General features: G+C 34.5%; 2 protein-coding genes across 3 annotated transcripts; both read left to right on the forward strand.

Moving 5' to 3' along the window:
• The first annotated feature begins 835 nt into the window (after window positions 1-835).
• On the forward strand, window positions 836-2,728 carry LOC131843523 (uncharacterized). The gene has a single exon (XM_059192186.1). It carries the CDS (start codon window positions 1,473-1,475, stop codon window positions 2,706-2,708), a length of 1,236 nt encoding a protein of 411 aa, XP_059048169.1. The 5' UTR covers window positions 836-1,472; the 3' UTR covers window positions 2,709-2,728.
• Window positions 2,729-4,410: 1,682 nt separating this feature from the next.
• LOC131843522 (U8-agatoxin-Ao1a-like) lies at window positions 4,411-16,441 on the forward strand. 2 transcript variants are annotated; one of them, XM_059192184.1, is made up of 3 exons: window positions 4,411-4,516; window positions 12,620-12,698; window positions 15,309-16,441. In XM_059192184.1, exons 1-3 carry the CDS (start codon window positions 4,432-4,434, stop codon window positions 15,469-15,471), a joined length of 327 nt encoding a protein of 108 aa, XP_059048167.1. In that variant the 5' UTR covers window positions 4,411-4,431; the 3' UTR covers window positions 15,472-16,441. The 2 variants fall into 2 exon arrangements, with proteins under 2 accessions (XP_059048167.1, XP_059048168.1); XM_059192185.1 differs by having other exon boundaries at window positions 15,336-16,441.
• Window positions 16,442-22,280: the final 5,839 nt, after the last annotated feature.

The raw sequence follows: 22,280 nt of genomic DNA on the forward strand, positions 1-22,280 counted from the left end.
GCGCTATTTGTCATGATTTTTATGTTGACGATTTTTTGTCTGGTCATGATACAATTGAAGGCTGTATATCATTATGTCAAGGTGTTATTGATACACTTAATTCAGCCAAATTTAATTTAAGAAAGTGGCATTCAAATAATTTGTTTATTTTAAATAGTATAAACCAAAATAATGAGATATCTAGTAGCGTAGATCTTAGTGCAAAAGAATGTGCAAAAACGTTAGGTATTTATTGGAAGTGTTCAACTGATTATTTATCATTTTCTATTAATATTACACCGCAAGATAAAGTAACAAAGAGATTTATTTTGTCTACAATTTCGCAAGTGTTTGATCCTCTAGGTTTAGTATCACCATGCATTGTTGAAGCAAAAATATTAATGCAAAAATTGTGGATACATAAATGCTCTTGGGATGAAAGGGTCCCAAAAGACATAGAAATTATTTGGTCAGAGTTTATACAGTTTCTACCACAGTTAAATAAACTTGAAATTCCTAGGTGCATTAAAAACGACAAAACAAATAAAACAGAAATACATATATTTACAGATGCTTCGGAGAAGGCATATGGTACATGCATATACATAAGAAGTATAGCTAGCGATGAATCAATTGATGTCCGTCTTTTGGCTTCCAAAAATAAGATAGCTCCAATTAAAACCACCACCATTCCACGACTTGAACTATGTGGCGCGCTCTTAGGAGCACGACTATTCATGAAGGTAATGACGTCGGTTACTCTTGAATTTAGTCGTAGTGTATTTTGGACTGATTCTACCATCGTCTTAGGCTGGCTCTCTTCTCCACCAAACCATCTTAAACCATTCATACGTCACCGAGTTTTAGAAATACAAGAAAATTGTCATTATTGGCGGTATGTACCTACTAAATCAAACCCGGCAGATTTAGTGTCTCGAGGTGTTAGAGCAGATTTATTAGGTAATTCTTCGTTGTGGTGGACAGGCCCTGCCTTTTTAAAATTAGATTCCTCTCAATGGCCAACTAATCCAAATAAATACACTTCCAATTTACCAGAAACAATTCAAACATTCCATATTAATAACAAGCTATCAATAAATAATAATAACACCAATTTAATTTCATCACTAATAAATAAATTTTCATCGCTTACAAAATTACAACGTGTACTTGCATGTGTCTTAAGGTTCATTAATAACTGCCATAAAAATGCAAGTAAATTACACAATAACTTGTCATTATTAGAATTAAATAATGCCACAAATGTTCTATTACGTACAGCTCAGCAGGATTCATTCCCTGAGGAACGTGAGTTACTATTACTCAATAAGCATTTACCCCATAAAAATAGACTTCTGTCATTGACACCGTTTGTTGGTTCTGACTACCTCATCCGCGTGGGTGGCAGGCTTAGTGATTCTCACTACGACTACAACGTCAAACATCCTATCCTTCTATCAGGTAAACATCGCTTATGTGAATTACTATTCGAAATGCTTCATAAAAAACACATGCACTCTGGTCCACAATTACTACTAGCCACCGCCAGACATAATTATTGGCCAATAGGCGGCACTATTTTAGCGAAACGTATAGTTCGTTCATGTGTTAGGTGCAGTAGATTCAAGGGGAAGACTGTCCAACCCTTGATGGGTAACCTACCAGAAAAACGAGTCCATTTAGAATTTCCCTTCTTAGAAACAGGTGTCGATTATGCTGGACCAATGCTGATAGCTGACCGCAAAGGTAGAGGCTGTAAACTTATAAAATCATATATTTGTGTGTTTGTGTGTCTAGCCACAAAGGCCGTGCATCTGGAGCTTGTCTCTGATTTAACCAAAGAAGCTTTTATTGCAGCACTACACAGGTTTATAGCACGTCGAGGTAAGCCGCAGACGCTGTTCTCGGACAACGGCACGACCTTTGTTGGAACTTTCCATGAGCTCTCCAAACTTCTCACACAATCATCCTTGACTTCGGGTTTAGCTGAAATAGGTATCAACTTTTCATTCATACCTGCCTACACTCCTCACTTCGGTGGTTTATGGGAGTCACTCGTGCGATCCGTAAAACATCATCTTAGGCGCGTTTTGGACATGACTCACTTAAACTATGAAGAAATGGCTACTCTTCTTATTCAAATAGAAGCCATCCTAAATTCTCGCCCCCTCACACCTCTATCTGATAATCCATCCGACTTATATCCCCTTACTCCTGCTCACTTCCTTGTTGGACGATCTCTGATCTGTTTGCCACATCCTGATATCGTCAATCGCCGAGCTAGCTCTCTTCAGCGTTTCCAACGCATCGAGCTACTCAAGCAACACTTCTGGAGTCGATTTTCTAATGAGTATGTTGTATGGCTCCAACAGAAAACCAAATGGCACCGGTCCTATGGCGAGCTGAAAGAGGGAATGTTCGTCGTTATCAAGGAGAAGACGTCTGCCCCCTTGATGTGGCTTCTGGGACGCGTTGTACGTGTCCTGCCTGGAAGAGACGGCGTAGCAAGGGTTGCAGACATCCAAACGAAGAGGGGTGTCATTCGCCGGGCATACAATACCATATGCCCCTTGCCTGTCAAGAGCTTTGAACTTGGCACTTCAACGCGGGGAGTCTATGGTCAAGCCATAAACAGCGAGCGCGATGATGTCCCCGGGGAGACCCGGGGGCGCGGGGCGTCGGACAATATAGCTGCGGCCGGCTGCCGGCCGCACTCAGCGACACACTGATTTTTAACGCCGTAACAACCGCACGCGCATCTTTAGTTTATTTTCATAGCGTTCCGTATTATTAATGTCGGGCTAAAGCGTTGTAATATAAAGTTCTAGTAATAAACGCATTGGAGAATCTATAACAGTCCACTCTTTCACTCCCTGACGCCTCCAGTATCAGCTTCATAATTGCAAAGTTCTATCAAAATAGTTCAATAATTTTTGCGTGAAAGAGTAACAAACGTCCATCTATTTACACATACTCACAAACTTTAGTGATTATAATATTAGTAATATTCGTATATACAAAACTTTCTTAATTATATACTAGCTACACGCCCAGGCTTCGCACGGGTGTACATGTATTATATATATAAACCATCCTCTTAAATCACTCTATCTATTAAAAAACCGCTTCAAAATACGTTGCGAAGTTTTAGTATACAAAGGGACGGACAGACAGCGACAGCGACTTTATTTTATTCTATGTAATGATGACTAGTCAATGAACATGACAGTCTCATAGATGGAGTAGATAAAACTATTTTATTGTGAATCACTGAAGCTTTACAAAATACATGAAGATCACGTCTAATCGTACAGATACCATGGTTTTCTGCTCAATAAATTGCAGCAGCTATGGTGTTTTATAGGCCATTAAGGCTTTAATAGTGGGGTTAGTAAGCACACATATATTGTACCTAAGCATAAGTACGTGAGCAAGATAGTAATCACTGCGTGAAGATATCTAAGAGCAAAGCTCTGTCTTGGTTTACGTGATCTTATGAGGTTGCTATGGCAACCCGTTAGATCTATATTGATAGTTAGATACAGCAATAAGGTCAATGAATATAATACGAGATATATATTATAAACATATATTTTCGCTATTTTGCTGCATTCAGACAACACTTACATATGTTAATCTTTGGGATGAAAATTGCAATATTTTGCTATAATAAGTGACATATTCAATCAAATTAAATAATTTAAAATTAACATTTAATATTTTGCCTAGTCTATTCAGCCAGTATGTCATCATCACATACAGAAATGTACAATATTTAAAACTAATAAATATGACATTTTACATGTAGATCGTTCGGTTTTTAAATACTAAGACCGCGCGACCGCGACTGAGTCGCATCATGTAAATAAAATTCCTTTTCTTAAAATCATCCTAACCTTTGTTGTTATTAAAATAAATATTTAAAAAATTTTTCATTTTAAATTACGTTTGTGATCAGTCTTAAAAGCCATTAGGTATTTGCTGAAAAGAAAATTAGTAATTCAAAAATAGAACGTCGAACATCGAGCCGTCCAATTCGAAATATTTTTTCTTCTTAAAAATATTCACGATCACGTCACCATTAAATCAATTGCGAGGGAAAAAATATTTTCTATTATACAATTTGCCACCGTAAAACAATATGGACAGATTGGAAATAACGAATTAAATTGCGCACTCCGAGGCCAGTCCGATTCTTGTATTCATGTCTGTCTTTATTTAGATTATGATACTGTTTTTACGTTTATTAAATATTAGGTACTTTTTAATTTTGAATTTAGAAACATTGGACTCACCAAATGGAATGTTTGAACGAGAGAATGAAGGTTTTGTATACACTGCTGAAATATCGGGAGCTCAGTAAATATGAATATAAACGTGATTTTTCCTAATTCTACATATAAATGTATTTTATTATGTTAATAGGCAAGCAGCGGTTGGTGCGTGGACAGTATGCCGCGCGCCGGCGCACTTCTGCTGGCGCTAGCGGCTGTCCTGCTCGCCGCAGAGTGGGCGCATGCCTCATACATCGATCCTGGTAATTACTAGTTAAATTGTTACAATTAATCCGGCCACGGTAGTCTAGTCTAGCACACCTATTTACTTCCGATGGTCGCGGGTTCGATTCCTCGCATGGTGCAAACATTTGTATTCATGAGTGTGATTGTTTGTATCGAAAAATAAAATGAATTTGTATCAGTTATCTAGTACTCTATAACACAAGTTTTAGCTTGTTTAACTTGGGTCTAGATGGCGCTGTGTGAATTGTCCTAAGATTATTATTATTTCAGTTAAAATTCCCCAACTTATCAAAATGGCCTTTACAAAGAGTATTTTCAATATGAATTGATAGTATCATTTTCTGGTACCAATTTTTTTATCTTAATATTAATATTACAGAGTCTAACCTAATATCTACATATATAAAATGTTTAATAAAAAGAACGTTCAAAGCATTGTATTGGGTAGCCCGTATAGACCAATACTTTACTTTGTGATATTGTGCAAATTCCAATAAATATTTGTAGTCTAGTATATTGTGTTTGCAATGCTTTGATACTCAATCACGAGGACTAGTAATCAAATATTACTACACATAATAAACCACAAATCGAAAAGAGCAGCGTGGGATGTACGGATATTGTGTTTTAAATGTAGATATTACAGCTACTGATATTTAATCAGGCTATTTGCTATTCAGATAAACAAATGACAAAAGCTCTAGTTACGAATGGAACGGAAGTGTTTCAATGGAAGTACTATATTGATTTTTTTTATAATAATAATATACTAGCTGTGTCCGTGACTACGTCTGCGTGTTTTAGTGGCCTTGACCAAAATAAAGAAAATATATTCAATAATCTAAAAAACCTAAAAAAGCCGAGGAAAAATTTTCAGCGTTTCAGTCTAGCTTCAATACTAACGATTTTCGGGGATCGATATTACGATGGCCTGAACCGAGGTGTTACTGGAGCGGGAACAATGAGTCTTCCGGTAATCACTTCTTCTGAGAAAATCACCCTCATCTAAAACAACCGAGACCAGATGATATTGGAATGATTCAACTAAAATGAAATGTGTGAGAGCGGGTGAATAGAGCCAACGAACGCCGTCCTGTTGTCCGAATACATCGTGTCTGGGATCCTCTTCTGCTTATAAAACGCTTAAGGCATATGAGCGCACTGTAGGTGGATAAAGAAGCATGGTCCTAGGTCCATTAAAACATCCAGACGTTAAGCAGGCGAACAAAGCAACGTGTCTCTTCTCCTTTCTCCTTCCGACTGTCACCAACATCGATCCCATATAATCCAAACCAACGAAAGTAAATAGACGACGTTAATGGGCTAATCATTCCGCTGGTAGGTCGCCGAATAAATGTATAGACTTCAAAATAATGTATCTCGGACATCGATGGACAGTGGCACGAAGAGAATTCCTTAAAATCAAGAATCAGTGTATTTGTTGTCAAGAATCCAGTGTATTTGTTGTAATTCATTGATGACGAGATTTGGTTGGGCATGAACAGCTTGACAATGGTTAAATGAAATCAGAAGACGTACGGTGCAGTTACGGCCATCGAGAATGTAAGGCCACTTTGTATAATCTGGAATATCAGAAGCTCCGACTCTGCCTTGTAAACGGATGACACCCCGCGGATCTAAAATGAGGATAATCTCCTTAAATGGCTACGAGCCTTGAGGGGAACTTGCCTTTCAGTGCTTCTAGCTCTTCATGAAGGGATTCCATCTGACTCTTACGTAATATGTCTTCTTCAGCTTTGGCCAATTCTTCTGCAGATAATGGTATCAATGAAAGACGAGGTGATGATGATGACGATACTACCTGAGATGATGATGACAAATTTCGTCGTAAAATACGTGAATGATGTGTAAAATTCTCGAGCTTCAGTCCACAAGCACCCAAAAATATTTTTAAAGTCTGTGCAAAAGAAACGTTATAACAGTTTGTGTTCTTTTAAAAAATAGTGACTGAAAAAACGAGTAGCTAATAATGCTGCCTGAAGCTCTAGATACATTATGAACCCCGATTCATTACATTACACATATCTTAAACACAAACGTAGGCAAATTTACTAGTGTAATTCAATATGCTCTTTATTAAACTGGTCAAAAAGATATCAATAAGGAATAGGTACTTTAGAATTTAGAAAACTGTTTAAACCGTTGAATCACATTTGCCAAACTTTAGATTGATCATGATCTAGCAGATCGTCTCAATTCATGTTAGAATGCCAAATCTTTTGAATTAGTACTCTACCTTGAATTGTTATTGAAGAGAGAATACCTATGGATCATATAATCTCATGACGTGAGATAATAGGTAAACATATGGAACCTCTAATAAAAAAAATAACCCGAAATCTCTATCTCTATAAAAAAAAAAATTGTTATTTGAGTTTTATGGTAAACTTTTTAAAAGGTTTATGTTTTAAATATTTTAATTGTCTGTAGGTCTGCCGATAACAATCAGCCGTTGCAATTAATAAACAATCAGCCCGATTCCATAATAAACCACTAGTCTGAAACCTGCTGTTTGGGAACCTACAAGTAGTAGTATCTAAATTTTGAATAGTACGATCATGCAGAGAGCCAGATGAATGAGGGTGTTTCAATACACCAAGTGCCTCTAATCTAAACTGGCCCCTAAACAGCACGTTCAGAGACGAACTAAGAGTAGGTTCTTTATCAATAACTCTAGCATGATTAATAACTTCGACGGGTTTAGTTTGACTGTCAAAGACACCATGCAATACCCAACCTAAACTAGTAAGCGTTGCAACTGGTTGTGAACGTAATCCCGACCTAATACCACGTGATACACTAAGGTGCCAATTTTCAGCTCCAATTAATATAGTTGGTATGCCATCATATACCAATTCCTGAGATATATCTGACAAATAATCATACTTAGTGATATCAGAATACCGAACAGTTTGTGATGTCAAATTTAAATTGTCTATAGACCTAGCATTTGCAATAGTAAAAATATCCGATCCGAATTTTCCGCGTATTTTAAAATCTACATATTCAACTTCGTCCTCTCGAACCATACCGCCAACACCCTGTACACGAATATGCCCCTTAGGTCCACTGAGACCTATCCGTTTAGAAATACAGGCATCTATAAGAGTAGCAGTCGAACCATCATCTAATAAAGCCAAAGTTTCGATACTGCCTAATGGCCCTTGGACTACTACCGGAATCATTTTAAGTAAGGCACTATTTGTGTACCCAGTTGTACTACTGAAATCACGATTTGTATATGTACAATTATTTTCTAATTTTAAACTTTTACTTGGTTGAGATTGTAAAGAATTAATTGGTATAGGTACGGAACTATTTGGTTCGGTAATTTCGTTTGCAACTGTGACACATGTAGGTGAAAATTTATTTGACGTTGCTGTCATAATGGCACCGTGAAGTAAATAATTATGATATGACTTACAACCATCAATATTACATCGTTTCTTCATATTACAATTGCGCCAATTATGTTTTTTATCACCGAAACATTTAAAACAAAGTCGAGACTTTGTGACAAAATCAAATCTCTCGGCGACAGAAAGGTTTTTGAATTGTGTACAGTCTGTTATGATGTGTTTTGAAGAACAAAATATACATGAATCGGTTGAAAGAAAATTTGTGTTATTGCAGGATTCAATACGTTTTGGATGTTTAAATGGTTCAGTAGGTTTTAAGAGTGAATATTGAGGAAGTATTCCGAATTTTCTATGATTACTGGCTTCCTCGGAAAGAAACTTAGATAATATTTCTAACTTTGTACCCTGGAATTGATGTGATGCTGCATAACCTGGCCAAATGTAACGCAAGAATGGTGTTAATTTAAATAAAATAGCATTGTAAATTTCTGTTGAATAAAGATAATGTTCTTGTTTAAGGTGTTTAATTGTACAAATTGTATTTTGTATAGTACAAGAAAATGAATTTAAATCCTTTAAATCTGTTTGTAACCTAGGTAGTGAGCGAATAATAGACAACTCTTCCATAACTATAGTCTCAGGAGTGGCAAACCGTTCCTCTAAAGCTAACATAATCTCTTCTGGGTCGTCACATAACAGTAGGCGAGCAGAAACTGCGCGCGCAGCCTCACCACGTAACATGTAACGAAGACGAGTAATATTTTCGTTTGCAGAATAATTATGTTTCGTATCATTGTAGGCACGTTTAAAGGCAATCCACTCAGAAGCCCTACCGCTGAAAGGTAAAATATTAATGTCTTTGCTATGATATTTATTTCCTGTAGATAAATTTAATAAAATGTCACCCAAACGCTTTAAATCGGACTCGGTTGAAGTTTCCGGCTGTGTAACAATCTGTGTGGTCGGCGGCTGGCGACCATCATAATCACTCCGTAACTTCTGCTTGTCCTGTGGTATATTATATACTGACGTTTGATTATCCATGGGAATTGAGGCGGGACCTGTACTAAGAGGACAAGATGTTAATACATGTTGGCTAGAAATACTATTTATATCACCCTGAGTACTTTTATTTGAAATTGAATGTGTCGTATTTTCAATTGGTATCTGAGGTGGTAATTCAGGTACGTCGAAGAACTTGTCAGGTAAACTTTGAACCCAAGAACAGGTCCTAGACCTTATTACGGAAGGATTAAAGCTATTCCTTGACTCCGATTCTATCTCAGCAATTTCTGCCTCTAACCTAGCTCTTTCGGCCTGTTCCTTCAATAAACTTAATTCTTTAGCCTGAGCGAGTCTTTGGGCTTCCAGTTCCTGGGCCGCCCGCTCGGCCTTTATTTCATACAAAGTCTGGGCATGCCGGGCCTGGGCTGCCAGACGTTTAGCTCTAGATGAGGACTGTGATACAGTTTCCTTTGAACCCGATGGTTCATGATGGTGAGCAATAAGGGCAGAATTCTTAGAAATCGCCACTCGAACAACAGGGGCAGCGTCTTCGGACACCGCCGCTCGAGTAAATGGGGCAGTATTTCTATTTACTGCCGCTCTAGCCATCGATCTTGTTTCCATGACGGGAAAGGATAAGAAAAAATTAAAACAATACTTACTGGTAAATATGCGAAGGACCAATGTTACTGGAGCGGGAACACAACTACTATTTTAATAAAAACCAAAATATTAGTAAAAATGTGTATTCTTCCCAAAAGGGCTCACAGCAAGAAGTAACAAAACAATATATAATAGTCAAAAGTGACGTATAAAAATATAGATATAAAAATATAAAGTTTATAAAAAGAATGATAGACAAGCTGCCAGCAAATGTTACTGGAGCGGGAACACAACTACTATTTTAATAAAAACCAAAATATTAGCAAAAATGTGTATTCTTCCCAAAAGGGCTCACAGCAAAAAGTAACAAAACAATATGTAATAGTCAAAAGTGACGTATAAAAATATAGATATAAAAATATAAAGTTTATAAAAAGAATGATAGACAAGCTGCCAGCAACACGAGGTTCGAATCTCGCACGTCACTACACTACATATTGTTAATGCGCGACGTTGCACCGCGCAATAGCAATATGTAGTGTAAGCTGTTGTTCTCCCAAATGAATAAAAAAGTAAATAGAAAAATTTTATGATGAAATATATTACAATAATAAAATTTTGCAGGTAACAAAAGTTAAAAGAAAAGACTAATAAAATATCTTACCGTGCACAGTTCACAAATAAGAATGATTTTATGAAATGTATAAATTAGATCAAAATATATTACATTCATTAAATTTTGTATTTATATAGGCAATAAGATTTATAAAAAAACATTCAAGAATATAAAACAAAATAATAAGAAGAATAAATAAAATATTTTAAAGGCCACCATGCATAGAGAACTAAGAAAGAAGTTTTTACGAACTGCAATACGGAAGGCGGTCTCATCGCCATAAGCAATCTCTTACACACAACTTGGTTCAAAGTTATTATTTAGTATTATTTTTATAAGGGATGAATGTCATATTTCTCTGCCACTGTTCCTTGCAGTTCCTGGATATTATGTTATTGTGCACATTTTATATCCCGAGCTTTTCCAGAATAACTCTTTTCTTTGTTATAGTTTAATTTAAAATGGTCATTATCGCTTTTATACATTTTTTTAAAGAAATTTTATGACACACAAGCTTATGTCACCGTTGATGGTAAACGGTTACCGTCGCCTATAGACTTAAGTACGGTATTTCATTTGTATTCATGAATATTATTGTTTAATGTTTATATCGGTCTGGGTGTTTTCTATGTATATTGTGTATGTATTTACAAAAATATCTAAGTATTTATATCAGTTGTGTTGTTCACATAACACAAGCTCTGCTTAGCATGGGACTAGATGGCGTTGTGTTAATTGTATATACGTACTCGTGCGTTGCCATTCCAGTGACTATGCTTCGGTAGTCACTGGAATGGCATACCACCTTACTTCCAATAGTCGCAAGTTCAATTCATCACATGGTACAAACATTTGTATTCATGAATATGATTGTTTGTATCAGTCTGGGTTTTTTTTATGTATATTATGTGTGTATTTCCAAAAAAATGTATCTCTGTATTTATATCAGTTGTCTAGCACCCATAACACAAGCATTGCTTACCGTGGGACCAGATGGCTCTGTGTTAATTATTCAGGGTTATTTATTTATTTATTAGACAGTGTAAGCGGTATCGTTTTATACTATCTAAAGATATGACACAAGCTTTGCTTAGCTTGGAATATTATTATTATTCCAGAGAACTAAGGTGTGTTGACTCTAATCTTGTAATTTACTAGGTTAATCTGACCCTACAACCGAAACATAGTTCACAAAACTAGCTCCTTTGTGGGTGATATAGACTCTCAAATACCCGTACATTTTGTAGAAAATCAATAACAATGATACAATTTATTCATAACTAGCTACTCGCTTCGGCTTCGCCCGGGTGTACATGTATTATATATATAAACCTTTCTCTTGAATTACTCTATTAAAAAAAACCGATTCGAAATCCGTTGCGTAGTTTTAAAGATTTAAACATACATAGGGACAGATAGCGACAGCGACAGCGACTTTATTTTATTTATTTATTTATTTATAAAATTACATGCTCTCAGTGAGTATTACATTATAATACCAATGTACTCACCAAGGAATAAACGTATGCAATACATACATTAATAATAATAATAAGGTCATAAAAAAAATTATAAAAATAAAAACAGCAACTATACAAATTACAATAATAATCTAGAAATACACTAATACTGTGACTTGTTACCGCTCTGTGAAACTCTGTGGCAGTACAATTAAATATGTCAAGTGGAAAAATTTATACTATGTAATTATGATTTGGCCTTAATTTTTGTGAATGGTAGGTATATGTAAATAAAAACCGGAAGGGCTGGTCGATACAGATAACTAGGTAAAGGGACCAAGGGTAACTTCGAATTTATTTTACGCCCCCAAATCTCTAGAGAACAGATGGTATTTAATTTCATGGATAATATCAATGGACAGTGACATGGCATGGGAGGAGCCATTTTTGATGTTGCCCTAACCGTAATTAATTTTATACTAAATTACATTTTAGGGTAAAAAAATAATTGAGATTTACATAATATTCAACTTTATATGTAAGAGTAGGTTTATTTTGTTATTTTTAAAAGATAACGCTAGATAATTCTAAATTTAAAAATATTTTTTTATGTGACTGGCATGATATACAAGGTAGAGATGAAAAGTACGTGATGGAAAGTGATAACCGGAGTCTTTTTGCCGTCAAATTATTTTTAGTTGTAGTTCGCGTAGTTTAGGAGTTGTTTGCTTTCTAGAATATTTTTAAGTAAGAATCTTGATCATTATTTATATCTTTTTACATAAAATATACATATGTCAATGAAATATGAATACTAACTAATTACTAACTAATACATACTAATTAATACATTCTTTTCCTTTTTTTTTCTTTTCTCGTACACGTATGTATGGCTGATCTAGTAACCAAATTTTCCTATAACATTTTTTAGGTTTTCTGGAAGAAATCTCTTTTTAGAGATAAGCTCGCCCTTGTACATTACTTTTACCTTATTACTGTTATTTATTTCCTATGTGTCTGTACAATAAAGAATAAAAAATGACTTTTTGTTCGCAGGCGACGAAGATGTTGAAGTAAATTTACAGGATTACGGCGAGGACCCCGGAGATCTGCAACTCCTGCAGGATGTCGGAAAGTGAGTATGGTTGCTCCCTTTTTATTGATACTATTAAAATATATTTATTTATTTCATAGTTTAAATCAGCTGTCCGCAGCACCTTGGGATCTAGAACTGTTAATTGTTATAATTTATTTATTATCTAAAATTTAGTAAAAAATAGACTAAAATATAATAAAGTATAATTACATATAGAGCCGTTCCTTTAAATCAACCGGTAGGCTCTATGAATTCACAGTATGAAATTGTATGAGTATACCGAAGAGGATAGAGTCATTTCTGTCTCCAATCATTTTTTAGAACTGATTAAAAATTAAAGTCTTCTCCTGTAATATCTTCTAGTAGGTAGATACCTACTAGAAGATATTATATTATTACATCTATTTTTATAGAGATAGACAGAGATAGATAGACACCTACTATCAAAGTTACGAGCTTGTGAGACCCGTCTCTACCTCATTTTACCACTATAAGACTTGACCAAGGTTGCGGACCGCTGATTAAAATCATAGATAAAATATAGATGGACATGTCTATAGTTGTTAGTTTTTTATTTAACTAAGAACATAGATACTTTATTGTTTATTGTATATCCTTTTTATATAATTGTGTAGATGGAATGTCTATGTATGTATGTATAGGTGGATTATATTACAATCAAATTAAACTCCATAGTTACTATATCTCTTGAGAAATTCTTTTACAAACACTGCGACACGAGGTTTTTGTATATTAGATACATATATAAACAAAAAACGTTTGTTTCCTTAATTTATAGCATACTAACATATCTAATATATAAAAATCTTGTTGTATATTGCTTGTTACCAAAACGAATACTTATAAAATTCTTGGTGTCATATGCTAAATTTATACCTCAAGATGATAAGGGTATCCCTATCTAGAAATATTAGTACAAAAACTGACAAGATAACGTTTGCCGAGTTAGTTAATATTATATATTAACGCATACAATATTCACAATGTTATGAACACACCGACAAAGCTAATACTAGTTCTTGTAATATTATATACACGACTTGACCAAATACAATGCAATATACTGAATGCATCAACTAAATATTAGAAAATCAATGTTAGTCTATAATTGTCTTACTCAACTATATTATTAAATATCAACGAAGCGATTTTTTAGTTACTACTTCTTTTAAATTAAGTTTCGACTCTCGATGTCTTGTTTTTTAGGAATAATCTATTATATGACTGTATGTGTCAGAATAAAGACATGAAAGAGATATATATATATATTTTATGAATAATAATGGAATGGTGCACCCGCCTGCGCTAACGGTCTACGCCGGCGAGGCACCAGAGGAGGATGATAAGATGAGTATGAGGTCAGGTCAGTTAGTGACAACATCGTGACAAATTCGCCAAGAATTTATCACGACGGTTTCCAGGGGGAACCGCGTGGAGGTCAACCTTACATGGTACATTGCTTATGATCATATGGCTAGCCATATTACTAACAACCCCATTTCCCCCTAAAGATATATATTAATACATACAATATTCACAATGTTATGAACAAACAGCGAAGTCTGAGCGGAACACTAGTCCGTGTAATATATTTACACGGCTTAACCAAAAGATTTAATTAACTGTTATCTGCTGATACCATTTGTGAAATTACATAACTTGCATTGTTTACAGTGAACTGAGCTTATACCACTCAAATTAAGCAGTTTAGTAATTGCTAATTGGATGGTCATGTCTTAAGCAATGCCAGAATGTGTTGTTTTGCCATCTATTCTGTTTTCATGAGAATTAAACAAGTTATTATTATTAAAAATAATAAAAATATTTGTCTCAACGAATAAACTTATATAATTTACAACGACAAAATTAAAATATGAATTCTCTCTCTCTCTCTCTGCTCTTTTGTCATAACTTATATCCATAAATAATTACAGTAATAAATCAACTATTAACGATTAAGATAAAATTTACGAGGATGGATAACGTCGATATAGGTAAAGTAACGTAAAAAAAGTATAGTTTAAATTTTGTTACTACAAATTAGTGTCAATTTATACGTTTCCTAAAAAGTTTCTAAATAAAATTAAAAACGAGTATATATTTCTTATTGAAAAAACTGTTCAAAAGGATTCAGACATATTTCCTCTTGTCTAGCAATTAGACCCGGCTACACACAGTGCAATTATTACTGTGATATTCAGTAAAATACACAGTTACTTGCTGATAATATAAATGTCTATAGATAAAAGAGTCTTTAAGATCGGTAATAAATATTTTGTGTTAATGCATTACAAAAAAACTGTCGTCTACACATTTCTTTATGTTTTATTTATTTTAATCCAGATTACTTAATAATTATATATGTATCACTATTGACCCATATTGTATATACCTTAAAGACTAGCATATATATAAAATAATTATAATTAATATTCATCATTATTATCTTATCCCTTATTTGACTAAATTTTCGGTGTACATCTCTTTATATTACTACTAATTTAGTGATTAGTATAGATTAGATAGTGTTTGATAACAAGTGTGACTGTATAATACTCTAGCAGCATGCATTATGCACATTTGTATACCCAAGCACACTTAGGATAGCATTCGATGATATGGTTTCAGACGTTCGTCGCTGATCTACGTTTTCAGACGAGCCTGTATCCGCCGTGGGGGGAACTGCGACCACCGGCCCGGTGATTGCTGCCACTCCTCGTCCTGCAGGTGTAATCTCTGGGGGTCCAACTGCCGATGCCAGCGGATGGGCCTCTTCCAAAAGTGGGGATAAACTCCCCACATACGTCCTCTGAAGCGGCGCTCAGCTCCCGCCAGCCGACTTGATCGCCGCTCCACTGGATGCAACAACCTCAGCGTTCAACCAATGGACCTATTGCGTTCTCATTTGATTTCCTTTCGCAATTGATTTAACACCTTAATTTAAAGACTTAGCTATCTAAATTCGAAAACAGGGACCTAGATTTAGTTTGGAAATATTTTTGGACCTTTATACAAAATTAATAAATAAATTCGTTTTGAAAATTTAATTAGCTCTCGAGTTCATGATTTGGTTTCGCTCGTTAGTTCTTCTCTCTGATTGAGCCGAGTGTCCGCTTACGTGGTTGGGCAATCACCCAGCCTTATTGCCCAATCAGTACGCTTCGACAATCAGCTCGGCCAATCAGACCCCGACAACTGCCTCTAGCGATGTGTTCTTGGTGATTGCGTTTATTTTCAAATTTTAAGTTGTACCAACGGACTCTCGTCTTGGGGGCAGTTCTATTCTATTGCAATGTATGTATGTAGAGTTAAGTAAGCTAAAGTAGAAACAGTAGCTACTAAAATTGGTGGTAAACTTATGTCAATAGGATGTAGCGAATATTACAAAATAGAAAAAAAAAATATAAGTATATAACTTTTAAAAATAAATGTTCTAGTAATGTAAGTGACTAACGGTATAGAAAACTTGGTGAAAGACGCTGTAATAAGCCTTTATAAGAAACGACGCCACTTGTATTTGCGATTGGCAACTTAGATTTTTAAAATATCTATTAACATGTCATAATACATAATTCATATGGTTAAATGGAATCTTTAATGTACTCTATATGTGACTCTTGGACAGGGGGTATATGGTATTGCAGCCTAGTAGATCAACTGTACGTAGCTTCTTATATTGTATGTTCCTCAATGTGGAATATAATTGTATTATTACTAATATTGGAATATGCAAAATGATAAATTATATTAATAAATGTTTATGGACGATATTCGTGTTTTATTTGTTTCTAATGTACATTCACTGTTACTTAATGCGAATATAAGTAAATACATTATAATAATATCCTGGTTCATTCACACAGCGCCATCTAGTTACGAGCTAAGCAGAGCTTGTGATATGGATACTATACGTACGATACATACTTAGATATTTCATTCACATGTGCAATATCCAGAACATTCCAAAATGTCATTATTCATGATTACTAATATTTGTAGCGTGCGAAGAATCGAAGCTGTACATCGGAGATAAGGCGGTGTTTAAAACCGCTAGACCACCGAGGTCGGCAAAATATATGTCAATTATGAATAAAATCAAAATATAATATCTTTATTTATCCAAGTCAGTTACAGATACTTATGATAAGTCAATTTTTCTACTGAAAATACTGACAAAGTTTTAGTTACTAATAATATGTATGGAGATGAGAATTATTTATCAATAAACTCCAACAATATATAGAATTTCAACAAGAATCTTAACAAAGTAATATTTTAAAAAATTCCAAGCTATGCAAGGGTTGCTCAAAATGATAAAAAATGATCCGGAAAGTTCTTTTATTAATATTGCAAGTCTAAAATGTGGACGGTCCACAACAGATGGAGGCTTACAAATGATTGATGGAATGTCAAACTTTTTTAGGGGTTTCATAATAACAAAGTTGTCAGTGAGACCTGATATATTGCTGTTTGTATTTGAAACAGATATTTTCATATAACTGGATTGGGACGAGTATATAGCTTACCTCACCTGTTGGAGGTATCAGCAGTCGCTATATTTTTGAATAGTAATACACTGACAAAATATAATTAAAAATATAGACCCTGGACAATTGAGACTGCGCCATCTAGTCCTAAGCAAATACTTATAAAAAACATTTCATACATTAATATGTACTTTATGAAAACCAGATCAATAACATACTCATGAATACAAATATTTGTATGTATGTCGTATTTGTTTTGTTTTCTTAGCTAATGATCTACGGAACATCATCATTACATAGTATAAAAAAAGTCGCTGTCTATGACTGTCCGACCGTATGCGTGCATAAATCTTTAAAACTACGCAACGGAATTTGAAGCGTTTTTTTAATAGATAGAGTGATTCAAGAGGAAGGTTTATGTATATAATACATGTACACCCGTGCGAAGCCGGGGCGAGTAGCTAGTAATAAAGATTATGACGACGGGACCATTTGCCATGACGGCTTTGCTATCTTGCATATTAAAAAAGTAAAATTAGATTGTTCAGACCACAGATAAAATAATATTTCAGTTAAGGCTATATCATGCATTTGGTCAGCTTGAAAATATTGCAAAAAAAGGGTAACCTAGGTAATAAATTATGGAAGCCATCTGGAATTCAGACCCTAAGTGATATTTTATGTACAAAGATTAAGACATCTGAATACAAATGGCTTAGGAAATATTCTGTATACATTTAGTTTAAACATTCGTCCATTACGTCGACATGAAGGAAAATATATACAAATTTCTTCTATATATGTTTCTGTTGCTATGCAGCTAGCTTTGATAGATGATACCCGGCTTAAAAAACATTATGGCAGTGAAATTACAAATTAACTATAGGCATGATACCATATGTGCAACAATTAAAACTTCCCATCATCAAAAAAAAAAAGAACAAGTAAGTATTTTAAAAAATATGAACGAAAACTACATAAAAAAATAGCAGAAACGGACTAGCAATAAACTTTATTAGTTGCAAAAATAATTATGGACATTGAAATTTATTTTAGCTAAAATCTATATTTAAAACGGCAATAGGCCGATTTGTTTTACACATTCACAAAACGCCATCTAGTCCCAAGCTAAGCAGAGCTTGTGTTATGGGTACTAGACAACTGATATAAATACATGGATGCATTTTTTTTAAATAAATACATAATATACATAGAAAACACCCAGACCGATACAAACAATCATACTTATGAATACAAATGTTTGTACCGTGCGAGGAATCCAACCCGCGACCCGATAATAAAACGGTATGCTAAACCACTAGACCACCAAGGCTAACACTCACAAACATAGACGATAATTACCATAACAGTTACAAATTTACAATTCACCTGTGCAAATTAGAATTAGTTGTCAACGAACCTCTATAAATTTTTAACTAAGCAGTTCTAATCTATTGCTGAATATATTTAGTTTCCGTTGTGTCCTGCAGATAGAGAAAATTTATAGGATATGGTTTTACGTGCCCACATTTGTAATGAATACGTAACGAAAGAGGGAACTGAAGAGAGTTCAAGTAATGTTTGCTGTGACGACACGTGTAAATACTTTAGTGGGCGGTAGTTCTGTAATTTTATCATCTAAATTGAGTTTATGTGCCTGAAAAGCTTACGGCCCATATATATATATATGATACAATGTGGATTTTTTTATCAATAATACTGGAATGGTTCACGCCTAGGTATAGTCACCTCTCAAGGTGTCATCATATGCTTCTTCCTTATGCCATTTATTTGTGCTCGGCATAATATGTTTTTCTCTTCATTTCATCCCAGTCATATCATTGTTTACTCCCTTTCTTACTATATCATTTTTCACACATTCCATCCATCTCTTTTTCGACCTTCATATGCCCTTATCTTAACTATCCATAATAATTTGTAATAATTTCCTTAAAATATTACTTACTCTCCTTGAGAGTTATTTCTAAAGGAGTGTGCCATCAAATGATTTACCATTCCCGTAACGTAATAATAATCAACTAGTTGCTATTCGTGATATCGCTATTTAGCAACCTTCTTTTTTTTTTCGGACTACTCTAATGCTATTGGCCGCAGCTGGCCTTTACAGCTTTACCGGACGTCAGGGGGCGAGTGCAGATAGCATTCCAAACCCGCGGAAGGACTTATGGAGCGGCTGAAGGCCAACTCTTGCCTGTCGGATACGACTTTAGTCTGAGGGCACCACTAGGGGTTCTAACCTCGGCTCAGGCCGTCGTAATCGATCACCGTTTGAATTGGACGGGAGATCGATCGGAGGGGTCTTCTGTAGGTGGCGTCTCTTACTGAAGGTTAGTGATCATCATGCGATCTTAACTTTATCCACCGCTGTTCTGAACAGAGGTATGTTACCACCCGAACCACTACCGTTAGTCATGACGTGTAGCGCCCGCTCCGTCTTCGTAGGCCCTAGATTTTTCGTGATTGTTATGTCCAAGGTACTGCAACTTTCTATCCTTTATAGTATTAAATATAAGGCGTCCCATTGTTAACTCGGGGCATGGTTTGTTGTAATTCTTCTTCTTCTTCTTTCTTTCTTTCTTTCTTTCTTTCGTGTCAATGGTATACCTAATATGTGTTGACCAGAAGTTGGCAACTACAATGGCACAATCAGTCGCTTTGTTCAGGTCTACCTAATTTTATTGTAATTATATGTGTCTATAACTATAGACATATTAGTTTATGTAATAGTTTTTTTGTTCTGTGAGAGGAACAGTAAAGAGTTATCATTTCATTCGTGCTGAGTATCACAATTAATCCGTATCAAAATATTCTCTTCGAATATTACAAGCTTTTAATGCCGTTAAAATATTCTCTTTACAAAATACGGTATGATATTTATGCTGGGATTATAAACCTAGTGATAGGTAACTGGAGAGTTTTGGCCTAGTTGATAGACAGATACAATAGTATAGAAGATTCTTTATTCAAATAAACCTACATATAAACACTTTTGAATAGTTATAATTATTTTTTTTTATCTACCGCTCATTAGGAAATCTGGCTCATCACAAGAAGAACCAGCAAGAAACTTGCAATTTGCTCTTTTAAATAATTGTCGTAACTTTACATTTTTAAGTAGAAATGTGTGAATACAAACTATTAACTAGCGCCAATTAATTAGTAGTTACAAAATAACATTATTTTTTATTATTTACTAGCTACTCACGCCGGCTTCGCACGGGTGTACATGTATTATATATATGTAAACCTTCCTCTAGAATCACTCTATCTATTAAAAAACCGCTTCAAAATCCGTTGCGTAGTTTTAAAGACTTTAAGCATATATAGGACAGACACGACTGCGACTTTATTTTATATATACCATGTAACGATTAAAATATCATAGAACTTGTATATTGCAAGAAATCTTTGATATTATAAAAACAGTATCTTAACAATCATTTTCTAGTAACGGGCGTTCTAGATCACCTCACATCGTCCGTTGAATTATTACTTTATTTTTACTTAGCACCTAACGGTTATAGCGTAATATTTAATAGACCACTCCATAACTATAGCTTCAATGAGGCGAAGGCCAAAACACACATACATTACATTTGTTCAGAAAATAGATTAATCGATACTTTATTGAAATCAAGCTTATAACACACGTCTATAATATGGCAACTAAAGTGAAATAAATATAATCAAATAATGTCTTTCTAAAATTTCTTTAAGAGTCTATTATATGTTTATTATACCGGTACATAGCAGTATATTCATTATGCTGAGTCTAATATATAAAATTCTCGCGTCAGTGTTGGTTGCCATACTTACCGAATCGCGGATAAGATGCTTCGTAGAAGAATGACAAAAGTTATGAAATTTTATATGTATACTGGATAGGTCTGTGAACAGGTTGTCTCTATCTATATCTATTTTTATACAGCTATATGATAAGAATGGTTCACGCTAAAAAAATATAATTATTTGGACAATTTTTTTAGTTTATTGAATATATTTTTTGTGTATTATTCGGCATTAAAACATACACAAGTCTAAATTTTCACCCTTCTACCAACAACTTTTATTTTTTAACGATATTAATTTATATGGCAAAACAACAATTGCCGGCATTTGTCAGATAGTATTTTATGAAAATATGTTTTGTAAGTAAAAAATTGCAACAAGTGCAAATGCTTAAATTTTATAACTGTATATGTCAGAAACTTGCTAAACAGAAACCACGTTAGCAAAACAGAAAATAATTAATTAAAATGTACTTGTCGCTAGCAAACAGTTTGTTTGTTAACTACCCCCGTAGCGGCAACAGTAATTGAATAACGGTTATTTTAAATTAAGTAAATTTTAGTCAATTCGTTATTTTTTTATTATAGAATAGAATAGAAAATCCTGTATTCAAATAAACTTATGAGCCTTTTGAATAGTCAACACAATAAACTTGCGTATTGCTCTTTTAAATAGTCGTTGTAATTTTACGTTTTTAAATCGAAACGACAATACAAACTACCAACTAGCACTAATTTATTAGGGTCAAATATAAACTCACAATAAGATAATTCTACGTAACTGAAATGACAAACACCTGCCACCTGGCACCCAACACAGCCACCTAATACTAAAAGGTATGCATTATAAATATATATACTAGTATAGCACAACAAATATCACCAATTTTAAATTTTATAAGAAACGGATATAAGTGCAGTTATTAGTTAGAAATAAAATAATTAATTTTCATTTTCGATATAATAATATTATAATAATACTGGTGAATGGATGGTAGCGGTGAATTTTTATGATTTTCTTTAATTCCGCTACTACTAGCATGTGTGAGACCACAAATATTCAGTACGGTAATCTGACCACTATTGCCAGTAGACTGTTTCAATAGTAGTCTGGTCGCCGAACTGTCAAAACTTTCCAAACGATATCCAGTCTCTATTCAATGCCCGATGATGCCTCGTTTGGACCCTAAACACGTATTGCTAGATGGGTGTGGATCCGATAATGGTCAGAGTTTGGTCACTAGTGCGGAAGGTCGTAACGCTTCCGATAGCGTTAGTCAGGTTCACACTGAATATGTGTGGTA

This window comes from Achroia grisella, unplaced genomic scaffold, assembly GCF_030625045.1.
Source record: "Achroia grisella isolate CSIRO2021 unplaced genomic scaffold, CSIRO_AGI_Agris_v1 utg3138, whole genome shotgun sequence".
NCBI classification, from domain to species: domain Eukaryota; kingdom Metazoa; phylum Arthropoda; class Insecta; order Lepidoptera; family Pyralidae; genus Achroia; species Achroia grisella.

What these genes read in the sequence shown, in the direction of transcription:
- LOC131843523 (XM_059192186.1), top strand. Translation starts at nt 1,473, where the DNA reads ATGCTTCATAAAAAACACATGCACTCTGGTCCACAATTACTACTAGCC.
- LOC131843522 (XM_059192184.1), top strand. Translation starts at nt 4,432, where the DNA reads ATGCCGCGCGCCGGCGCACTTCTGCTGGCGCTAGCGGCTGTCCTGCTC. An exon ending in TGCCTCATACATCGATCCTG is followed by an intron (nt 4,517 to 12,619) that starts GTAATTACTAGT and finishes TTTTGTTCGCAG; the next exon opens with GCGACGAAGATGTTGAAGTA. An exon ending in CTCCTGCAGGATGTCGGAAA is followed by an intron (nt 12,699 to 15,308) that starts GTGAGTATGGTT and finishes ATATGGTTTCAG; the next exon opens with ACGTTCGTCGCTGATCTACG.